The following is a 23974-nucleotide window of genomic DNA, read 5'->3' as shown; positions in this document are numbered from 1 at the left end:
AACATGGAGAAGGGAGCACTCTGACATCTAGTACGTATATGTGAGGAGACTCACTCAACACCATTTAATTCCTAAGATGGCCCCCTATAACAAAAGGTGGCCTGACCAGAGTGGCAATAACACTGCACTTCAGAAACACTGATCAAGACAGGAAGGGATGCCACAGTAAGTTGTCTATCTGAGCATGGAAGATGATATTTAGAGGGAACACTCTCAACCAAGAATAAAAACAGAGATAACTCACGAGTTTGGGCTCATGAGTTAGAAAAACATGAGTTGTGTTATGTTCCTCTATAAAATCTTTTGTGAATGGATGGATGAATGAAGAGTAAGAAGTATATTAAAAATCTTCTATCTACTCCAGATTGGGCCATGTGAGAGCCATGTAACTTAAGGGCATACTGTAATCGAGCATTCGCAGGTGTTCACACCTGAAATTGACAGCATATGAAAGGCTAAACCAGAAAGATTGGCATGGGTTCCACACCAGCCTAGCACACAGAGAAACTGTTTTCCACACAAGCGTGAGGACCTGAGTTAGGTCTTCAGCATCCATTTAAACAGCCAGGTGCAGAAGTGTCTGCCTGTAATCTCAGAACTGGAGAGACAGAGCCAGGGAGATTTCTGGAGCTCACTGGACAGCCACTCTAGCAGAATTGGGAAGCTCCGGCTTCCCTGAGGAAGCTTGCATCCAATAATAATGTAGAGAGTGAGAAGAATCATAACCGGATAACCACCTTTGGCCTAAACAAACATATATGCATAAATACACACAAACACACACACACACACACACACACATACACAAATACACATAAGCAAGTGCATACACATTCACATGCAAACATAAACACACACTTTCTCTCGAATGTAAGTGCATCTCCACACAAGTGTACACACACACACACACACACACACACACACACACACACACACACCTGACAAGCCATCACACTGTCTCTGCTAATCACCTTTGCTTTAGGCGTGAGGGCTTTTCCTGAGCATAATCTTTGTGGTTATTGAATTCTGGCTTGGGGGTCTCTTTGTCCTTGTCCATGCGGTCGGGCACAAGATGACCATGAGCTGTCTTCATCAGAACCTCAAAGTCAGAATCCACATCAAAGTCCTCCAAATCATTCTTGGGCCCATAGAAGCCGGCGCCAGGGATCCCTCCAGCCACGGACTTTGAGAAGACCTCAGCACACTCAATGGGCATACTCAGGCGGTAAAACATGATGTCTGTGTTGCTGTTCTGAGAACCAAAGGACTTCTGAGTGACCTTCAGACATGGAGAACTGTCTATGGTACCATCTATTCTGGTCACCTAACAGATGAAGAAGCCAGTTAGTTTTGACTGTCAACTTGACACAATGTTCAGTCACCTCCTGGGAAAAGCAATTATCTAGACTCTATTGGCCTGGGAGCACATCCGTGAGTAATCTTTGCGGGGTCAATTGAGGTGGGAAGACCTGCCTACAGGGGGTGGCACTATGCCTTAGACCAGGAATCTTGTCTTATCTAAGGGTGGAGAAAGTAAGGTGAGCAGATACATGCATGCAACCACTGCCTTTTCTTCCTAACTACGGATGTGATAAAACCGACTCTCAAACTCTCACTGCTGGAACTTACCTCCTGGGATGAACTGAAACCTGGATTTGAAACCCAGAGCTGTGAGCTAAAATAAAACCTTCCTTCCCTAAGTTGTTTCTGTAATTTTATCATGGCAACAAGAAACAAAAACTTAGATACCATAGTTCCCATTCTAATCAACATTGTCCATCTCCTGGTCTTAATAATAACCAATTCATTTCCTGGAGACAGACATTGAAGATGATCCACGCCAAGTAGCGTTTTGTAGGAGATTATGAAACTAGAGCACCATGCTATGGGTATACAGTCAGACCTGTGTATCCACAGGTTTCACGTCTGTGATTTGCCTGAAGACCTAGGCAAAATATTTGATGAAAGATTTGTGCTGAATATGGCCACTTTCTTGTCCTTATCAATATAATACAAGTATGTGTATGGCACTGACATTGCATTGTATATTATAAATAATTTAGAGACTTCTCTCATTGCATAGGATGACTTGTGTAGCTTCTGTGGGAATATTGTCATTTGTGTGAGGAACTTAGGGATCTAGAGATAGTGGTACCCAAGGTAAACACACAACCAATTCCCTGTAGCTCTCTAAGGATAACTATAATGATCAAGTACTGCCCTAACTCTAAAGACAGACTGAACCATTCATGTCACAGCTGTGCACATCCAGATCTATCCCAACGCTGTCTTTGCATAAGACCCAGCTGCTGGATAAAGCACTGGAGGAACCGTTAAGCCTTTGCTTAGATCCCATTACTATGTATTGGGATCTGATGCATTTTCCTGGTGTAACAATCACTACACAGAGGTTCTCATTCATAAGATAATGTCCCTCTAGTTTTGAGAAAAGGCTGATTATGAAAGGAAAGGCAAACCTCGATGTGTTCGTGGTTTGAGGGGACCTGGAGGAACTGAGGAAGCCGCTTGCTCAGCCACATGGTGATGTCCCTATTTGTGTTAACTGCAAATGGCTCGTAGCCCTCTTGTAAGCCACAGATGGTAAAGTATTTCAAAGTGCTGACGTCCTTTCCAAAGTTCATCCTGCCTACTTGTGCCACCCCGAGGCTACACACAGGGATGAATCCTGGAACAGAAACAGAAAACCGGGTCTTCAGCAGTGAAGTTGGAATTCTCTTAGCACAGCATAATGAGCGGATTGCTTCACGGGTCCTGGCTTTGAGACAACCATCAACCTAGAAAGCACACAGGGTGTAATGAAGAAACACCAAACTTAAGACAGTAAAGGTCGTGACACTGAGATTTGCTATCTATAGACCTCCACTTGACCTATAAAACTATACTTGGCCCCTGGGAATCTTGGAGTGTCCATTCTTACAAGGACCTCTCCTGTCCATTGCCTCCACAATCACCAGGAATTTATCCCTCTTTCACAAAGGAAGAAAGGAAGGACCAAGGACTGAGGGCCCAGGGCAATATGGCTCCCTTTGCTTTGTTCTTCAGTCAAAGGGCTCGGTGTGTCGGAACATAAAACATGGTTAGGGCTACTGAACTCTTCATATATATTCTCAGGGAGATAATGGCTGGAAAGAAACATTTAAAAGTTTTCTGGGGCTGGAGAGATGGCTTAGAGGGTAAGAGCATACAGTGCTCTTATAAAGGACCTGGGTACAGTTCTTAACGCCCTAATGGGAGATCACAACCATCTGTAATTCCAGTTTCAGAGGATGGAGCACCTGATTGTAGACCTGTTGTCAAAGAGAAGACTCAGTGGCTAAGACTCTGGTACTGCTCTACCAGAGGACCTGAATTCAGTTCATAGCAGTCACATGGGGCAGCTCACAACTGCCTATATTCTGAGCTCCAGGGACCCAACTCTGTCTTCTTGCCTCTTGGAACACTAGCACACTGTTGACTTGCACACACATAGACATCAACAAACATACAGATGAACTATAATAAAATAAAGTTTAAAGTCATAACATCCAGTGTTTCCCTTCCAGTCTGTTCCCATCAGTACAAATGTGAAAGGACGACTGTGCAGTGGCACTGGCACCAAGGCTGGGGGAAGGACCCATCCAGCTAAGCACCAAGAAGTGTTAATGATCACTTTGTGATTAAGTTTGAACCAGCTGCAGCTGTGCCTGACAGCCCATGCTCCAACAGTCAGGAAAGTCACCACAAATAAGGGTCCCTGGGAAATCAAAGGGATGGATGGGATAAATAGAACCAATCAGAGACACTTGAAAGTCATCGTGCTGATTAGAAAGTGTAACCCACTATCTGACACCACTGAAAAGACAATAAGACAGAATCAGCTCCTTGGATAAGGAACATCTATTTATTTCTGATCACTGTGTTCACGGCAGCATTATCAGCCTTGAAGACACTAGAGACTTGCAAATATCTCCATGGTAGACCTTTGGGTGTTAATTGTACTTCTCTGATTTTCATTGTACATTTAAAGTAGTTTCATTAAAAAATTAAGCTAAATTTAGCAATATGTGCAAATATATACATATATATGTGTGTGTGTATGTATGTGTGTATATATATATATATATGATGAGAAACTAAATCTCTATTCACAACTCTACATTGCCTCTTGGATGGAATAAACATTTGATTTTGAAAGTTTATTTTTTAAAGAATCATCTATACATAGAAAAACAGTCACATACACACATTTCATAAAACAAGCACTCTGTTTCCAGGCAAGAAAACACCAGAATGGTTATCCAAAAGCTTCAGAGTTGAAAGGTAGATTCTGAGCGCTTTTGGATCTCTTTTCTTAAGTCCTTCAACAAATTCCTCCCAATTAATGTGTTTTGTCTTATGGAAACAAGGGATAGACCCCATCACTTCCCTTCACTTAATAAAACAGTACCTGATGACATCCTCTCCAGGAAGGATGCGTTGGAGTGCTACAGATACACTTGCTTATATGACTCTTCAAGCCTAACCCTCAGTGCTGTGTCCACTAAAAAGACCCTGCACCAGAAACCCTGCTTATCCCCCTGAGCAGTTGTAAGATTTACGTAGACCATCCAACTTGTATTAATTGAGAAACCTCTGGCTGCATGCCTCTTTATGTGACAAATACCAGCTGCCATGTGCCCAAAACTAAAAATAACACAGAGATACCAGCTCCAAGCTGCTCACCATCTATCGAGGGGCTGGAAGATATGGGAAAAGGTTAACCAAATCCTGTACTATTTTTCCAAGAATGTGGTATTTGGTGCAGAAAAGGGATGGAAAGGGAAGATTCGGTAACTTCTCCAGAACAGTTAACATCTAAGATCAGGGCATTCAGATAGTAGCCCTGTGGAGCGTTTGACAAGAGACAATCTGAAGAATTGGATATAATCTTAGTTCCATTCCAACTCTTAGTTCTACTACGAACCCTCTGTGTACTGTATACATTCCCTGAGATTCAACCCTTTTTCCTTAACACATACATGATAGGAATTTTTTCAGTAGAGTGAGGTAACCCAATCACAGAAAAACACACATGGTATGTACTCATTGATAAGTGGCTATTAGCCCAAATGCTTGAATTACCCTAGATGCCTAGAACACATGAAACTCAAGACGGATGATCAAAATGTGAATGCTTTACTCCTTCTTTAAAAGGGGAACAAGAATACCCTTGGCAGGGAAGAGAGAGGCAAAGATTAAAACAGACACAGAAGGAACACCCATTCAGAGCCTGCCCCACATGTGGCCCATACATATACAGCCATCCAATTAGACAAGATGGATGAAGCAAAGAAGTGTAGGCCGACAGGAGCCGGATGTAGATCACTCCTGAGAGACACAGACAGAATACAGCAAATACAGAGGCGAATGCCAGCAGCAAACCACTGAACTGAGAATAGGACCCCCATTGAAGGAATCAGAGAAAGAACTGGAAGAGCTTGAAGGGGCTCGAGACCCCATATGTACAACAATGCCAAGCAACCAGAGCTTCCAGGGACTAAGCCACTACCTAAAGACTATACATGGACTGACCCTGGACTCTGACCTCATAGGTAGCATTGAATATCCTAGTAAGAGCACCAGTGGAAGGGGAAGCCCTGGGTCCTGCTAAGACTGAACCCCCAGTGAACTAGATTGTTGGGGGGAGGGCAGCAATGGGGGGAGGATGGGGAGGGGAGCACCCATAAAGAAGAGGAGGGGGAGGGATTAGGGGGATGTTTGCCCGGAAACCGGGAAAGGGAATAACACTCGAAATGTATATAAGAAATACTCAAGTTAATAAAAATAAATAAATAAATAAAAAGATTTATTGTAAATAACTTGCAAATCAAAACCATTGAAGAGCAAGATTAGCCAGCTCCAATGTTTGTCCATCTCAATGATCTTCTATGCATTCAGATCAGTTCTGCTGACTCCGTGAAGCTTCCAACTGGATTTCACACTTTCACTATCAATATATTTTATGTTTTTATCAACCACAAAAGGATGAAAAGTTCATGACAGAGTTGAACCTAGAGAAATAATTAACTTTAATTATCTTTAATGACCCAGGTGTCCATTACCTGCATTCTGTCCTTCCTCATCAGTAAGATTTTCCCTCTTCAGTTCTTTCTACATGTTATATTATACTTACACACATATTAGAGGTCAGGATCTGCAACTGAGGGAAAATATGTAGCTGTTTCCTTTCTGAAAAAAATTCATATTTCTTTTGCACTGAATAGCATTTCATTTTAAAAATGAACTAGGTTTTCATAATCTATCTGTTGATAGACAGCTAGGTTGGTTCCCTCCCCATTGTGAACAGAGCAACAATAAACATGGGTTATGGTTCCAAAGTAAAGCAGGTCTACAACTTATCATAGAAGTTCACTGGATTTAATTATAGATAGAAATAGAAGTAGAAATCAACTTATCCATAGGAAAAGAATGATTACCTTTGGTATATACACAGGATGAAATATGGACAGCCATTAAAATTCATCTTATTGCTCAATAAAGGCATAGTTGGGGAGAAGGAAAATGACTCAGTCAGTATAGCAACTGCTGCCCAGGCATAGGGGCCTGAATTTAAATGATGGCCATCTACATAGGAAAGCCAGGTGTGGTTGGACACGTCTGTAAGCCAAGCACTGGAGGGGCAAAGAGAAGACAGATCCCAGAGCTAACCGGCCAGCCAGTCATAGAAGTCAGTGAGCTCTGGGTTCAGTGAGAGGTCCTGCCTCAAAGGATATGACAGAGAGCATAGTGGAAGGTACCCCATGGCTTTCTTTGGCTTCCAGACAGACGTGCAAACACATACACATGAACACACACATACATATACACACAGAGAGACACTATAGACACAAAGAAAACAAAACAGGAAAGAACAATAAGACTGATATAGCAATGCTGCAGATTGAATCCTTTCAAGTGAAGAGTGCACAAGAGTGACTATACCATTTCTTATAGTTTTAGAGCTAGCATCTCTCAAGGAATCGGTAAAATAATTAAATTCCATTTGAAATGCTTATGCCTTTGAATAGCTTTATAATAAGCTGAAAGAGTTTATTTCTGTAACATCATTTTTAATTCTTTACGAAAGTGATATTAAATATCAAATTTCTCTAGTCTTTAATTTTATAAAGGGTTTTTAATATTATGTGCATATGTATATTCCTAAATAAATGTATGTGCACCACATGTGTCCAAGTACCCACTGAGAGCAGAAGAGGATGTCAGATCCCTTAGAACTAGAGATACACGTGGTAGTCAGCCTTCTAATGTGGATGGTGGGAACTGAACTCGGGTCTTCTTTGAGGATAATAAGTACTCTTAATTGATGAGCCATTTTTATATAATTTTATTCATATCAATTATGGAAGCAACAAGTGAGTATAAGTCATTTTCATGGAATTCATACTAATAAATGGAATATATATAAATATATGTGTGTGTGTGTGTGTGTGTGTGTATTTTAATGTAAAAGTACCATAGACAGAAGGCAAATAACCGAACATAGGAAAATAAAACTTTATTTATAAAAGCAGATGATGGACAGGGACTTGGTTCAAAGCCCTCAGTTTACTACTCCTTGCTCCTGGTTACTTTCTTATTTCAAATACTACCATTCTTGTCCCAGCAAATCTTTAGTAAACACGAGGACATGCTCATGATCTACACACTGGGGCTACAGATGTGAAAAAATTCAAAAGAGCCTTTCACTGGGGGCACTTATCAACAAACACACAAACATAAAATATAATATAAGTAAATTAGAAAACAGCCATGGGGTGAAGCTTAGAAGATCACTCAGTGTCTAAGGGTACTAACTGCATCAACACGAGGAACTTAGTTCAAATCCCCTGCATTCATATAGGAAGTAGGCCTGACCACACACATCTGCCTGTAACTCCAGAGCTGCAGGGACAAAGACAGGAGGATCCATGACGCTTGCTGAAGGCCAGATAGCTCCCAGTTCAGTGAGAGACACTGTCTCAAGTGAACAATATCCCAGCACAATGAAACAGATTTCCATAAAGCTTTGGACACACCCAACATCTATAAAATGCTGGCCCCACTTTCCTGCCCTTGACATTTGTGATCCTCTAGTCAGTTACCTTAAGTGACATTCCACCAGTAACAGCCTGGTGATATGTTTCTAAAGAAAGTCTTTCTGGCAGTGGGTCTTAGCATAATTAATGCAAATGAGTTCTTCAACTGATTATATACGTCTGAGACATGCCCACCCTGTTTGTAAGTCTGTTCACACAGTTTATACGTCTTATGGTGAAGTTGCCTCTTGTAGTGTAGGACAGATGGCCTTGACAAGATTTTGCTTTCTCTGGTGTGAGTCTCTAGTCCCAAAGCAGAGGTTGTGTGACGAGCATACAAGCACAGCCTAAAAGCTAGCAGCCTCTGGGATGTGAGACAAAACAGCCATGAAAACCTAGAGCTGGGGCTACAAACCAAAGAAGCTACAACAGATCGTGAGCATCTCCTAAGGATTAGCAAACACCTCGTTCTTTACCCTTCCTCAAATACAGATGGGAAGCCACATATCCAACCTCAACAATATGGGACAAATTTGATTTCATATAAATTTAAATCAAAAGCTAATGCATGGTTCCTTTTCTAGCTTCAAGACATATATAAAACTAGCCTCATGTTCATGCATGTGCACATATACAAATAATAAAATCCCACACATGAAAAAGGACTCGTCTTTCTGAATCGGGGTGAATTTTCAGTTCTATCATTTTTTTTCTTCAGAATTCTTTTTCTTCTTACATCTGTATAAAATCCCACTGTGCGTATATACCATATTTTTACTACGTGAATAGAGCATCTCTGTGGTGAGACAAAGAAGTCTCTATCCCAAAAGTGATATAATTGGCTCACATGGTCGTTCTATTTTGTTTCTTTTTCTTTTTTTTTTTTTAAATGTTTTACAAAACCTCCACCCTGGATGTCTTTATGGTAGAATTTACCCACTGTATAGAACTTAAAAGTGTCAACCTCTCTGGCAAACAGCAATCTACAAGGAAATGAGACCTGTCTTTTAGTCACGTTTGTCACTCCAGATTCTGAGATTAGGGACTTCCTGAGCCATGTCAGATTCTCATTCCCTTTTGGTAAAGTTAATAAATAAGAAAATGCTCTAAAACCACTGATGAACCAGGGATATCCTGAATGAAGTGTTAATGCTGTGGGACACGATCTTAGTGGCCACCATTTCTTCTGTTGTACACACAGACATTCCAACCTCATCAAAACTAAGTAAGTGGGGTAGGTGTCATTTCAGCTGTGATAATCTCAAGGGTGTCTGATCAGATCAGCCACATGTCACCATAGTGCCCAGAAACTTACAGAGGCAACTCATATGCCCACTCACCCTAAAACTACTACTGGGCCTGGTCGTGAACCAGGGGGACAAACAGATGCATTGTATTGAAAACACAAACGGCTAAACACCATGGCTCTTACCGTCACCAACATCAAAGTCCTTGAAAGCCAGCTCGGAGCCCGAGTCATCCAGCAGGATCTCACCGTTCAGAGTGAACATCATGGTGTGTTCGTTCATATCAACCATGCAGCCCACGACATCACCTGCTTGCCAAGAACGCCCGTAGTGTTCATTGCCCTGGTGCCACCGCTGGGCCTATGGGAGGTAGAAGAGACCACCATAGAAGATCAGCAACAGAAGGATGATCTTAGTTGGAACTACCAGTCTAGAGCCACGCAGGGGGTAAAGAGATGCCTCGGGAGTCTAAATCCCTACAGTGTGCACAGAAGAGGTATTATAAGCAAAGCAGATGCTATTTCATCCTTTCAAGTTGATCCAACTGTATGTACTATGGGTTGTTTTTCTATAATATCGCATGTACAGTTAAGAAAGAAAAGAAGAACGAGAGAAAGGAAACCTTTCTCATATTTGCCTTTCTCACAATAAAATCACTCTTCTTGATGTTACTTAAACAAAATGAAATTCTGGAAACTTCTCAGTTCCTTTGTAACATCATCAAAGCTTCAAATCACATCTTAAAAATACTCTGAAGGTATCTGTGAAAATGAACAAGCCCCAAACCAAACCTGGATACCAGCCCACTTGTAAACACAGTTAGATACAGTTTCAAATGCGAGCTTGGGTTACACTCATTTATAGGTAAAAAGTCACTCGTATGAGTTATTTTGTCACATAAATCCTTTTAACTTATTTGGAAGTACCACCTTCATTGTGATTTGTATATAATGTGTTTTTTATACAAATGTGTTACTGCATTTATATAAAATACTGATAATAGCCTCAATGTAATATATTGCTTTAAAATTTTTAAACTAAATGATGCATCAAAGGCATTTCAACTCAGAATTTCCCTTGCACCTCTATTGTCTCCTTACCCTACTTGTGTCCTCAAAGTTAAACTTCTTTTTTTTATCTGTAGGCTCTGGGTTCGGCAGGAATGGAACTCCAATTTCTGAAGTTTATTTCTGGCTCTGGTTCACTAGGTCTGGTCACCAGCAAGAATGATACTAAAGCCGCTTCGTTTGTTTGTTTGTTTGTTTGTTTGTTTGTTTAGATAAGGTCTCTCTACATGAAACCCAGGTTGGGCCTGAGCATATGATCCTCCTGCCTCAGCTTCCTTACTGCTGGGATTAAAGTATTCACCACAGCACCTGCTTCTTTGCCATTTCTAAGAGACAAGGAAGACCTCACTCTTTGACAATCTTTTGGTAAATTCACTGGATCTGTAGGGCAGTAAAGAGTCCTGAGACGACTAAAAAGACATATCCAAGGTCTGCTGTGAGACCAGCAGGAAATCTGGCATCCATACATACAAGCAGGGTTAGGCCAGTTCTCAGCAAAGGCTACTCACCTTAAAGCCGTCAAAAGCGAAGGCACGTTCATCAGAACCCAGTTCTAGATCCGGTTGGCAGCCTGGCCTGCTCCATCCCACCCTCATGTCTCCAGCAGTGACGGCCTCAAATTCAAAGTACCAGCGCCCAGCCTTTACTGCATAGGTCTTCTCTGCCCTGAAGATGCGGAACCTCTCCCCAGTACCGCTGCACACCTCGGCTCTTGAGGCTGTGGGTTCGAGAGACTGGAGATCATTGGGTGGGAAGTTAAGAGGAAAAAAAAAACAGGGCTTGACCTAACTCAGTCACAAAACCCAAAGGGAGGCTGACTATTGAACTCCGCACCTTCTCCTGCTTCAACATCTACCCTCGGGTGTGTCAGATGTAACCATCCAGGACAGTAGAGAGCCAGACAGGACTTCCTGGGAAGGTTGGGGAGGAGCTCCAGTACTGACCACACAGGTGGCCTTCCACTTGCTGCCCCTTTCAGAATGCATTTCAGAGAAAAAGCCATCCAGTCCTGGATGGTTTAGAAATGGATGACTACAAGAACACATTCCTTTCAAATCTTAGGTGAGAATTTAAAAAAAAAAATACATTGTTATAAAAGAAAAAAAGCATATAACTACCCTCCCTGCCTTGTGCCCCTCCTGTTGGCTACCACACTATTCAAACAATAGATCACCAGAAACAAAGGTACTCCAATCTCCTCCTAGGAGGAGAAAAAGTTCTGGGGCATCCAGAGAAAGAACTTCTGTCTGGGAACAAGATTTACAACTTAACCTGGTATCCTGTTGGAGGGACTGAACTGTGAAGATGCTGGAGGGGGAGGGGGAGGGACCTTCCTGGGGCTGCCTTGGTCTGCCGGTCACTTACCTTCTTTTGAAATTCAGATGCTGACTATGGTTAAGGCCAGGGCCTGGATCTATTTGTCCCTCCTCTCAGTGGGGTCACCTTAGATCAATCTTTCTCTTCTGCTTTTCACCATTGGTTTGTTTCAGTGGCTTATTAAGGACAGGTGCTAAACTATCTTGTTGGGGCATAGGCTGTGACCTGAACACTACTAAAAAGTAGACATTTATGAGTGAGTGTGGGAATGAAGAAGACAGAGAGAGCAGAGAATGATAGGGTGAGAGGGACAGAGCAGACAATGACTGCCTATGACTAAATTTTCACTACAGGGTGGCTAACAAGCTCAGGTCTACCATGAAGGAGTTTTCTGTTCTTCCACACTTTCAAAAGAGACTGCCACACCAACAAATGTGCCTAGAAATGGGGTACATACAGTTCTGTTGGGTCCTACCTTGGTGTTTCCCTTCCCCCTCGCTGAGCCTTTTAGCCTGCTATAGCAAGAAGTTGTTTACACCCTTGGCAGCTGCTCTTAGTCCCTGATTTGGGGCCGGGACTTTCCGTGACACCCTTCCTCCCCACCGAGCCTTCCAGCTTGTTGTTAGGAAGTTGGTTATGCCCCTGATTGGGCCGGAACTTTCCACACACAGACTTTTCCTGTTTCCTGGTTGGGGATTTTCACCTGCTTGTTGTTTTCCACGGCTTTTGCCTCAGGTATATAAGGAGATCTCAGTAAACCCTTCGTGGCACTCTGAAAATGGGTGACCCGTGTACATGTTTTCTTTCAATCCCTCAGACCTATGCCCGATATTCCCACACTGGCAGTTGCGCGTCACAGTTCAAGATCAAAGCCAGTGGAGTACGAAGTGGGAAACACATGCTTGATATTCTATACCTGCACTGTCGGGGGGCGGGGGGCTATCTGCTACCTGTGGGTGTTGAGCACTTAAAATACTGCTTGTGTGACTGACAGGCAATTAACTTTTCTCAGTTTGACTCATGGGGCCAGTGCCCACCATACTGAGGTGGGCTTCGAAGAATACATGCTATTCTTCATAGAGATGGATATGTCTGCGTGTGTGTGTGTGTGTGTGTGTGTGTGTGTGTGTGTGTGTGTGTGTTGACTATGAGACTGAGAGGACCAAGAAAAGAACCACAGACCACCTAGGCACCTGAAACCTACAGACAGAGTAATCCTGAGAAGTACAATCCACATTAATCTCAGAGACCCGGGCTAAAGATCTGGTCCACAGATACAGGAGGCAGTTAAGGGAAGAGATCACAACTGGTAAGGCCTGAGCTGGACCCCAAGGAACAAACTACAGTGACTTCAGGTTTGGGACACAATGCATATAGGTGGCAGCTCTCTCTTCCCACTCAGCTGCTGGCAGCTGGCACGGAGTTAACAGGTACCAGATAAATAGCTGCTTTTCATCTATTCCCATTCGAAGATTTGGGTGACATTTATAAATTATAAGAGTTCAATAAGTTGTCTATTGAGAAGAAATGATCAAATGAAACAGCAAAAGTAAAGCTGAGTGTGGCAGTACACTACACACTGTAATCACAGCACTCAGGAGGTACATAAAGAACTAGAGGCTAACTAGAGGCTAGCCTCAACTATATCACAGCACCGTGGAAGGCAGAGACAGGTGGATCTCCATGAGTTCTAAGCCTGCTAGAGCCAGGTAGTGAGATCCTGTCATATTATAAATAAATAGATGATAGATAGATTGACAGATAGATAGATATAGATAGATCAATAGATGATAGATAAATAGATAATAGATAGATCAGTCTATATAAGCTCTAGTAGGCAACAGTAGAGACACAGAATAACATGAGAGTAAAATAAAGCAAGAGAAGAAACACTGGCTGCCATGTCAGGTGGCTTCCTATCGTGAGTTGGATTAACACACTACTCTATAGCTCTTTCCAAATGATGGTGAGAGTAGGAATTACAGACAGGGGACTGGAGCATCTGCTGGCTCAGTTTTCAATAGCTAGTTTTGAATACACTGGAGAAATGTCTTTAGTTGTACACCCATTGCTGTGATCAGTAGGTCACAAACAAAATGAACAGACATGAATGAGAGGGAGGAACAGATCTGGGGGTGGGGGAGGTAAAAAAGTGGGTGGAGAGTCATCGATATACACTGTATACATTCAGGAAGTTGTCTAAAACAAATTTAGTTAATTAAAATTGTTCAGGTCAGTTGCTGAATAAGTACATTTCTAAGGCAAAACATCCAATTTTGATACTTTAAGCAGCTTCCATTGGGAGGTCACTAGTCCTCCATTCTGTCAATTCAAAACAGAAACAGACAAATAAAATTAAGAATTCATTTTCTGAGCATTCGGGAAGCTGATGCAGGAGGACTTCTCCAAGTTCCAGCTTAATTTGGGCTACAATGAGTTTCAGGTCAGTTGAAACTCTTATGAGACCTTGTCTCAAAATATACTCACGTATCCTGAGGAAACAGCTTACTAACCCTTTCTTAAGTAATGACTGCAGGCACATTAATCTAAGAGATCTAGAAATACAGTGTGATGTTCACACTTAGAGCTTCTTACTAGAAGTCTCCTGAGGTTTAGAATAAAACCTAAGTGTCACTGATAAATTCAAGCCATGCTTTTCCAAGGTACAGGATAATCCATTCTCTAGTCAACCAATTTACTAAGGCATCCTGGAGTCATTATCTATCCACTGTTACATTTCTGGGACATCAGAAGTTATAACTATAAAGTTTAGGGTTGAGGAAAGCAAACAGAAACATTCTTTGATTAAAACATTCCAAATATTTGGGAGCCAATTTTGACATAAAATTTTATGACAGGATCTGGAGAGATGGCTCAGCTGTTAGGAGCACATATTTCTCTTGAAGATCTCAGTTTAGTTCCCAGCAGCCAAGTCAGGGAGCCCACAACCAATTATAACTAAAGTTCCAAAGTATCTTTCTCCCTCTTCTGGGGTCCCTGGGCATTGATCACATGAGCTCAAGCACCTGCGGAGCTGGCTTGAGAAGCAAACAGATCTTTCCCCAGCTTCAAGCACAAGACCCAAGGAAGGCCAAAGTGTCACATCCCTGTCAAAGACACAGAACTCCATTCCAAGTAGAAAAGCCACACACTGTGTTTGATTCACAGACACTTATTAGTATGTAGCTCTAACCTGTGTAAGTTTGACAAATGATGTTTATATCGAGATAATAAATAGAATACATGACATAAAAAAAAAACAAAAACAAAAACAAAAACAAAAACAAAAGAAACCAACAAACAAAAAAACCCAACCCTTCAGCAGGTACCTTTCTCCTGGACATGATCAAGGTTATTGGGACTCAAATCAAGGCAGTTGGGAAATAGATCTGATCAGAGACTGTGTTCCCTGAACCTACAGAGCTGGCCAAGAATAGGTACATGGTGACTGATCAGACAAGAGTGAGGGTTTATTCTATGTCCAATTTTCCTCACCAGACCACAGGCTTAGAGGCCACCAACCACTAGAGGGCAGTGAGACCTAACTATGTTTGAAATTAACAAATTACACCCAGCAGCAAAGAAGGCAGCTTTAGTCTCTTAAAAGTTTTATACATTATCTAGAATGTGCCAGGTGTGATTATATCATACTTTAAAAATAATTGGTACCGAACCAGCCACCCTTTCAACTTCCTCGCATTACATTTAGTAAAGTAATTCAGATCTCGATAAAAATCTTGTAGTGAGTAAGAACATATTCCACTTTCAGAGGTTTTAATACATCATTGAGAACAATACTCCTAAATACCACAACTCAAATAATGGTGAGCATTTCAGTCGGAATAGGTGAGCACTCTCCTGAAAAGTGGGGAATAAATCAGAGCTATGAGAAATTACACAAAGTTAGACTCGATTTTTGCAACCTTTTCTGCGTTTAACTTAATCAAATGTAAGCCACAGCAGAAGAGGAAGTTACAGACTAATGTTTCATTTTTTAAAAAAAAAATCTTTATCTATTGTTATTAACGAGGGGGTAACATGTGCCACTGTGCACATGTGGAAGTCAGAAGGCAGCTTTGTGAAGTCTAATTCTCTCCTATGTTAACAGGGGTTCCAGAAACTGAACTCTAGCTCTCTAGCTTTCACACCAGGTGTCTTACCCATGAGCTACCTCTCAGGCCTCAAATTGATGCTTTTAATCGTATGTAAGCAATCACTAGACTGATGTGGTCTTATACCATAAAAACTTTCACACCTCTTAATCTCTACTTTAGAAAAATCAGTTTTTCCCAAAGGCTTCCCAACTAGTGTCTCCACCTCCCAGCATCCTCCCCCACCAATCTGTCCCCACTCTCTGTTACCATAGTTATGTTTCTATGGTAAACTGGGATGGCATTGCAAACTCCTGCCTGACAAGTTCCTAGGGCAGGTACTCTCTGCTTAAATATCTCCACGAATCTCAGTTAGGGTTTCAATATATTCCTTGTTTTGCCTTAATTATCTTCCTGTCATGCGTGGCTGCTGTCTTCTGACCTGTGCCCTACATTTGGCCCAAGGACAGAACCATTTTTCGCGTCTTTCTGTGTGCAATTATGCCATACACACTCTCTGTTTGGATGAAAATGTCTCCCTGTGATTTCCAATAGCTAATGTTTTGATTGGTTCAGATTCTAAGGCAGAAAATGATCTCTCCCATAAATGATACCTCGAATGGGTAAGTTAATCCTTTGCACCCACTTTTTGTAATGTGCTATGTGTAATCTTCTACGAGGGAGACATATTATTAGAAACATCTCGCCTCCCATTGCAACAGAACACAACCCTTGCCTCCTTGATTACTGCTTATGTGACTTCACAAAGACAGAGAGTTGTCAACTGTTTCTCCACGTGTTTGTATGTATTCACATGTAGATGTGCACATGGTGGGGGATTCGTGAGTATGCTCAGGAATGTAGAGCTCAGACGTCACTGTCCCTCCAGTGTCTCCTTTTATAACTCTCTCCCTCATTTTCTGATGCAGGATGTCACACTGAACCTAAAGCTCTCTGATTCAGTTAGACAAGCTGCCCGGCAAGCTTCGAGAAGGATCTATCTCCATCTCCAGGCTGTGGTTAAGAATACCAGACCTCAGTTCTTGCCTGTTTTATGTGGGATCTTGGGATCATTGTTAGCTTACAGAGGATCCCTTTGGATCCTCCCAGGGACCCAGCAATGGCTTGGGATATTTTTGTTACCTCATGTTGTTAGCTGTTTTAAACATATAAACTACAGGAAACCCACTCAGACCTACCTCTCATGGACCAAATAGACTCCACCCAGATAAGTACATCTATCTAAAGTTCCCGCCTACTACCTATTCCAAAGGGTGGGATTCCTCTGGGTTTCAAATGTTCATCTAAAAAAATCCTTTTTCTTCCAAATGTGCTTAATCTTACTCTACCTATAATAAATATGTGTGTGTGTGTGTGTGTGTGTGTGTGTGTGTGTGTGTGTGTGTGTGTGTTCCAGCATCTTGTCAAGTCCAGGCGCTTACTACACCCAGGACAGCTCCAGAGAAGCCACCTCCAGATGTTCCAATCTCCTCTCACAGACACAGATGCTTCTACTGGACCTGTTCCTTCTGACCTATCCTCAGATGGTTCCACAGACACTAGACAACAGCCAACTAGGAAACAGCCAACCATAAGACTGGACAAACATCCCATACCCACTTCTCTAGGTTCCCTAGAGACATGTTGCCCGCAAAGCAAGTGGGAAGTAGTCAGAGATCATGACAATCCTATTCTTGTTCCACCATCGCCTCTAACTTTTCTTTTTTAATTAAACCTAAATGGGGAAATGTTGATATTATGTCTAACTCCACCCCCACAGCTACCTGGCAACAGCCAGGTATGCTCTGCCCCACAGTTGCCTAGCAACAGCCAGCTGTACCTGACTATAAAGGGGGCTGCTTGCCCCCTCCTCTCCCTCTTGCTCTCTCTTCTCTGCTCTGCTCTTGTGCCCTCTTCCCCTTCATCCCTTCTCTTCCCACCCCTCCCCCTTTCCTTTCATTTGCTCATGGCCAGCCTTTGCTTCTCCCCTCTTCTACTCTTCTCCTCTCATTAAACCTTTCCACGTGGAACCATGTTGGCTTGGTGTACTCTGTCTGGACTCGAGCCGAGATTTAAACCCCAACAGTTATCACCTGCACCACAGGGATCACAGAGGAACCTGTGGCAGTCTGTTCTCTCCTACCATTTCCACCATGTGGGGGCTGGGTACTGCGCTCCAGTCATGAGTCCTGGAAGCAAGAACATGTCTCACTGGTCCCGGTTCCTTCTTTCCTTCCTGAACTATACTATGTGCTACATTTTCTTGCCTCATGATCTATCTCCCTACCTGCTCTAAACCTTAGCCCAAACTCTCAACCAGTTCCTTGCTCTACTGAGTTTTCTGGAAACAGGCATGCACACACACACACACACACACACACACACACACACACACACACACACGCATGCATGCATGCACACATGCACAGACACACAGGTTGGTGACTGTATTAACACCGTCTACATTTCATGAGACCATGAATGTTTCTCTGGAATCTTCTCATCTATTTGCATTCTTCCTTCTAACCTTTGCTGCCGATGCCATTACTTGAGTAAAGAAAGCTCAGAATCCTCTGCTCCACAGATCAAGGAACCACTCATCCCTCCAAAGTTCAGAGAAGTAACCATTAGCATCTCTTCTAGGCTTCCACCCAACAGTTACCTAGCAACAGCCAGGTAGGCCTGGCTTGCTATAAAAGAGATTGCTTGGCCTGTCTTCACTCTCTCTGCCCCTTTTCTCTCTCTGACACCCTCCCCGTTTCTCCATCACTCTCCTGCCCCCTTCCCCCTTTCCCCTTCCCCCTTCCCCCTTCCCCCTCCTGGCAGGCCTAGGCCTCTCCTCTCTTCTTTCTTGGTCCTTTTCTGTCCCCTCTCTCTGCCTCTACTCCCTTCTCAACTCCCCTTCCCATGCCCCCAAATAAACTCTATTCTATACTACACTGTCATATGACTGGTAGCTGGGTGGGACTTGGGGAGTATTAGCATTTTGTCTAGGCTCTGCCCCACAGTTACCTGTCAAAAACCAGGTATGGCTGATTCACTATAAAAGGAGATGCCGCTGCCTGCCTGCCTCTCTCTCTCTCTCTCTCTCTCTCTCTCTCTCTCTCTCTCTCTCTCTCTCATGCCTTCTTGCTCTCACTCTGTCCCTCCCCCCCCCCTCTCTTCACATTCCCCTTCCCCTTCTCTTCACGTGCTCAAGGCTGGCCTATACTCATGTATTCCTTCTCCTCCCCCCACCCCACTACGCTCTCAACTCCCCTCCCCATGCCCTGAATAAACTATAGGCTGGTCCCTCATGGGATGCCTCACCCCCTTCCCCAATACCTCACCACACATCCTCCAAAACATATTCTTCCTCTCCTTATCTTTTTATAAACACAAGAGGGGGAATGCCTCCGCATGGGGCCTCTAAGACAACCCCTCCCACCTTACCATATCATGCTCTGCTAAACATATACTTGGTTTTATAAAACATATCAATAACCTAAAGTGACAGTTCCCAGAGCATGGACTCAGATATTTTTACCATGTCCATCTGCAGGGCCCTTTCTCCAGCTCCAAGATACACTGAAAAGCAAGAGGCCCTCAGGCACAGAAACAAACCAGCCACCCACAAGTTTCCAGGGCTGGCAGAAGGGGGCAGAAATGCCTCCAAAGGCCAATTCAGAGATAACTGTCAAGATTTTACCTCCTAGTCTACATCTCACTTGCAAATTCTCTGTATTCGACCTGCTTTAAAAGGTAGCTCAATGCAAATACTCTTCTCCACAGGGACAGTTGTTAGAGCCAGCAGGGGCAATTCCTTGCATAGCAGCTGCACCAGGTAGCGGTAACTTTGTAATAAACAACAGCTGAGCAAACAATATGACAGAGACACAGGGCAGGAGCTAGCCACAGCAGGTTGCATGGAGGGAAAAACTCATTTTCCTAGAAATCTACAGAGTTGTGCTTTCGATCCTGGCTATGCATATAATTCAGGAAAGACCTGAACAGAATTGCCATCTGGCCTTATCTCTGAAAGACCTTGAGGCTGTGAACAAGCAGTAAATGAATGCTAAGGTGAAATTACAAACTCTTCCATAGAATGTTAGAAGCCAGTCCCAAAGGGAAGCTGAAGCCTCTCCCTAGAGCCTCTTTCCCTACTTAAGGAAGACTCAGTCTATCCCTAGCTAAGGGGCCACTCTACAATATGACAAGCACACTCTACAACATTAGCTCTGAAAAGGTCCCCAAGAAAATGGTTACAATGTACACCATAACTAAATCCAGAGTTGCCACAATATATCATTTAAAATGTCCAGCTTCTCACAAAACTCCTAAGGTATGCAAAGACCACAAAGTATAGTACTGGATACAGGAAGAAAGGGACAGACAGCAGAACTTGATTCTAAATAGGCTGGGTCCTAAGAAACACTAACAACTTCAAAACGGTTTAAGAAAGTAAGAAAACTATGTAAAGAAACAAAATAAATGTGTAAGAGCTAGCAAGATGGTCCAGGAGGCAAAGGGTAGGGGCGGTAGCTCAGAGGTAACATGCCTGACTAGTATGCTGCGGGCAATCTCCAGTGCCAGGAAAAACAAGAACTGAGCAACCATCAATTTGAAGAGATGAGGCGCTGTTAGCAACAATCCGATGGCCATTAAAACAATGATACAGAGACAAGTGGATTTCCAGTGCCAGCAAAAACAAGAACCCCACAACCATCAGCTTGAAGGAGTGGGGTGATGCTAGCAATAAGTCCTACAGCCATTAGAACAACAATATGGAGGCAGTGGGCAACTCTATGCCAGAAAACACAGCTAGTTCAACTGTGCAAATGGGTTTATTGGTGAACATAACTCTTCTCCTAAAGATCAACCTCCAGGCTCAGAGAGTGTCCATAAAAAACTGGTAAAGACTATGGAAAAAAGGGGGGAAAGCAGAAACAGAACAGATGATTCCTCCAGAAGATAGGCAGAGGGGCATCCCTACTCTCTGCTATGGGGCTGGCTTAACAGTCTATTAAAACACGAGGATATCCCAAGAGATTCCGACACCAACATTCCTTACGAAGATGGATGTGAAGATTCTTGTACGAGTTATTAGCAAACAGTTTTAGCTGTACACAGGAAAGGGAGACAATATATCAGGACTAACTAGAACTGTTCATAAAAGAATAAAAGAGAAAATAAATACCCTTCTTCGCAAGAGACAAAAACAAACTTATTCAACATTTCACAACTATTTGTGGCAAACTAGGAGGTCTGTTCAGTGTGGTGAATGATACTTATTTTTAAAAGGAGGATTTTCTTAGCTACTGAGAGTCCCTAACTCTAATAGCTGTTTCCTGCCCAGACAATGCACTCCACAGCCTTCCTCATCTTCCACAAAGTTCCTGAACTTTAGAGAGCCCTTATTCACCACTTCTTCTCAGCACTGGGTCTGCATAAGAATATGCTAGTCAATAGTCAGGTATGAATGGAGAATGGGTCCAGGGATACTATCCCTCTCTGTTGAACTATTTACTATTAGTAGATTCAATGAAAGGGGGACCATTGTGTACAGTTGTGTACCCGATGACCCTACTAGGCTCCAATGGACGAGTTCCAACCCAGTTGTCACAAAGGCAGCCCTAGGTAAACTAAATGGGTCACAATGTAAAAGTCATGAGTCTAGGACAAGAACTGAGAGATGAGAGTGTTGGTAATGATGGGGGGGGGGTAGGGAGATAAGATGGCAAGAGTAATCCTAAAACACGTTTATGAAATTGTCAAGTAGCAAAACCAATCAATTAAAAAAAAGAAAATATATTAATCCAGGGAAATAGTTCAAGGATAAAGAGTTTTGTCTAGAATGGACAATGTCTTGAGTTTTGGTCCTGACATGGGAGAAAAAAAAAGACAAACAAAATCTTATTTATTGTTAATACCATGTCTAACAATGAAATGTTAAAATGATTCCCTTAGACTAAGACTAAGCCGGGCTACATCTCTTTCCACTTCTATTACACTTTGTTATGAATGCCTCACATATTCAGTAATTCAAAAAGTAAAATGTAATTATTATAAAAGGAAAACAACGAGAACTTGTTTATAAAGAGAGACCTCTTTGAAATTTATAAAAATAAACACAGCATACACACTCATACACATACACACACACCCCTCCAGATCAGCAAACATAAAATCAACCTACAAATAACAACTGTATCTCACATTATAAAACACCCTACTAACTGTAAGAAATATATATATATATATGTATATATATATATATACATATATATCTCCTTTATTCTAAAAAAAAGTCACTGGGAGAAACTAATAAGAAAGTATGTAGGATACCATGTTCATAAATGGGTGGACTATTGTTAAAAGGTCAATCTCCCACAATCGTTCTTTAAATTTAATTGTCATCTCATCAAAATTAAACACATAAAATAAATGCCAAGCAGAGGAATAACATTTGACTACATGGGAAGGTGAACCCTGCAAAGATGATGCACAGCCCTGAGCTACCCATTGATAAATAGATCTAATCCTTCAGGGGAAAATCCATATAAACTGTCAGCCTCAAGTGGACACCTAGAGTAAAAGAGGTATCCTTGCCCCCCCCCCCCTTATTTTAAGTGTTCCTGTAGCTTTGAAAACCCACTACACAATGTTGCAACCACCGGTGACAGCAAACCCAGTACCGTGGTCCTGATCAGGAGCTTCCAGGTGGTAGCCGTAGCCCAGCAGTGTTCGCACTGCCTCTCGGAGACTGTCTTTGTTGGACTTCTTGGTTCTGTCATCCAGAAGAGTGTAGGGAACCAGACGAGGGTTTCTCCTGTTCTTCACATCCTGTATCGGGGAGAAGGTTTGCGGTCAACTGAGCCATGCAGCAGGGCTGGGGATGGAAGGAAGGCTTGGCACAAATGAGACAAGCGCTGTGTTACAACCCCATAGCCAAAGCCTCCATATTTAAGGAGGAACCAGCAGTTTCTACTGTATCTTGGCTTAGGAGGAACTATGAGGTAGTGAAGCCTCTCTCTCTCTCTCTCTCTCTCTCTCTCTCTCTCTCTCTCTCTCTCTCTGTGTGTGTGTGTGTGTGTGTGTGTGTGTGTCTGTGTCTGTGTCTCTCTTTCCCTGTGTCTACACACACACACACACACACACACACACACACACACAGTAGAGAAAAAAATGTAAGTCTGGAGACACCTGCCTGTAATCTCAGGACTTGGGAAATTGAAGCATGAGGATTTCAAGTTCAATGTTATCCTTGACCACACAGTGAGATGTTATCTCAAACACAGGGGAGAGAAAAAAAAAAAAAAGACAAGCTAAAGGGCTGGACAGGTACAAGGAATTCTGCTTTGTTTCTTCTTTGTCCCCTTCCTCTCACAGTTTATAATGAATGCCTGACCATCCACTGCTATCTGGGAACAAGTCATGTGGGTTGTTTGTGGGGACAGGGACATTCCAAAGCTACCCTCTCTCAAAACAAGCGATACCTCAGGAGCCTTCCCACCAACACAGCTTCAAACCCTATGGCCTGTTCCCCTCACTTCTGACAGGGTGCTGAGTTCTTCTATCTCAGCTTCCCAATCTAGAACCCTGTGACCCACATGAAGTCAGAGTGTGTGGACAGTCATTGGCAAGAGTCTGACCGCTGACGCAGTTCCTCGGGTTTCTGGGCACACGTGTGTTTTAGACCAACTGTGGGAGAATAAACAAGGGAGGAAACTACCAGTCAACTCTCTCCAGGAGTCCACAGCCTACTACTGAGCCAGATCATGTCACCAAAAAGAAAGTGAAAACTCAGAACTCAGTTTATCATTCAGACATTACGTTGCAAACGTGTGGGGCCCAGTAGGAAAGGTTACACACACACACACACACACACACACACACACACACACAAACACACACAAACACACACAAACACAAACACACAATTCATCAAAATGGTAAATATATTTTTAAACAATCTTTTAGTCTTTATATGGAAATATGTTCTGTCTTTGAGCAATTATCCATTTTTCCCCTGAAAATCTTCTCATACAGGTGTTCCACCATGACCTATCAAGAGACATCCTAAGAAGAAAGTGAAGGTCTTTGGTTGGTGTCAGAAGACTTGAGCCTAGTCCTGTTCTGTGGCCTGCTGGCTGGACGGCATTGAGCAAAGTCTTATCCCTGGGGTCCTATGTCTACTA

General features: G+C 42.7%; 1 protein-coding gene across 4 annotated transcripts in view; it reads right to left on the bottom strand.

The window, feature by feature from the left end:
• Ryr2 (ryanodine receptor 2) overlaps positions 1 to 23974 on the bottom strand; it is a 593362-nt gene that overhangs the window by 201249 nt on the left and 368139 nt on the right. For all 4 annotated transcript variants that reach the window (XM_087591546.1, NM_032078.3, NM_001191043.3 and 1 more), the window contains 5 exon segments: positions 22472 to 22619; positions 10899 to 11107; positions 9508 to 9682; positions 2478 to 2686; positions 972 to 1324 (listed from right to left, as the gene is read on the bottom strand). In XM_087591546.1, coding sequence (XP_087447672.1) covers positions 972 to 1324; positions 2478 to 2686; positions 9508 to 9682; positions 10899 to 11107; positions 22472 to 22619 — 1094 coding nt within the window.

The sequence above is a fragment of the Rattus norvegicus genome, chromosome 17, assembly GCF_021556685.1.
Source record: "Rattus norvegicus strain SHRSP/BbbUtx chromosome 17, alternate assembly SHRSP_T2T, whole genome shotgun sequence".
Lineage (NCBI taxonomy): Eukaryota > Metazoa > Chordata > Mammalia > Rodentia > Muridae > Rattus > Rattus norvegicus.
This window is presented reverse-complemented; position numbering and strand designations above follow the sequence as displayed.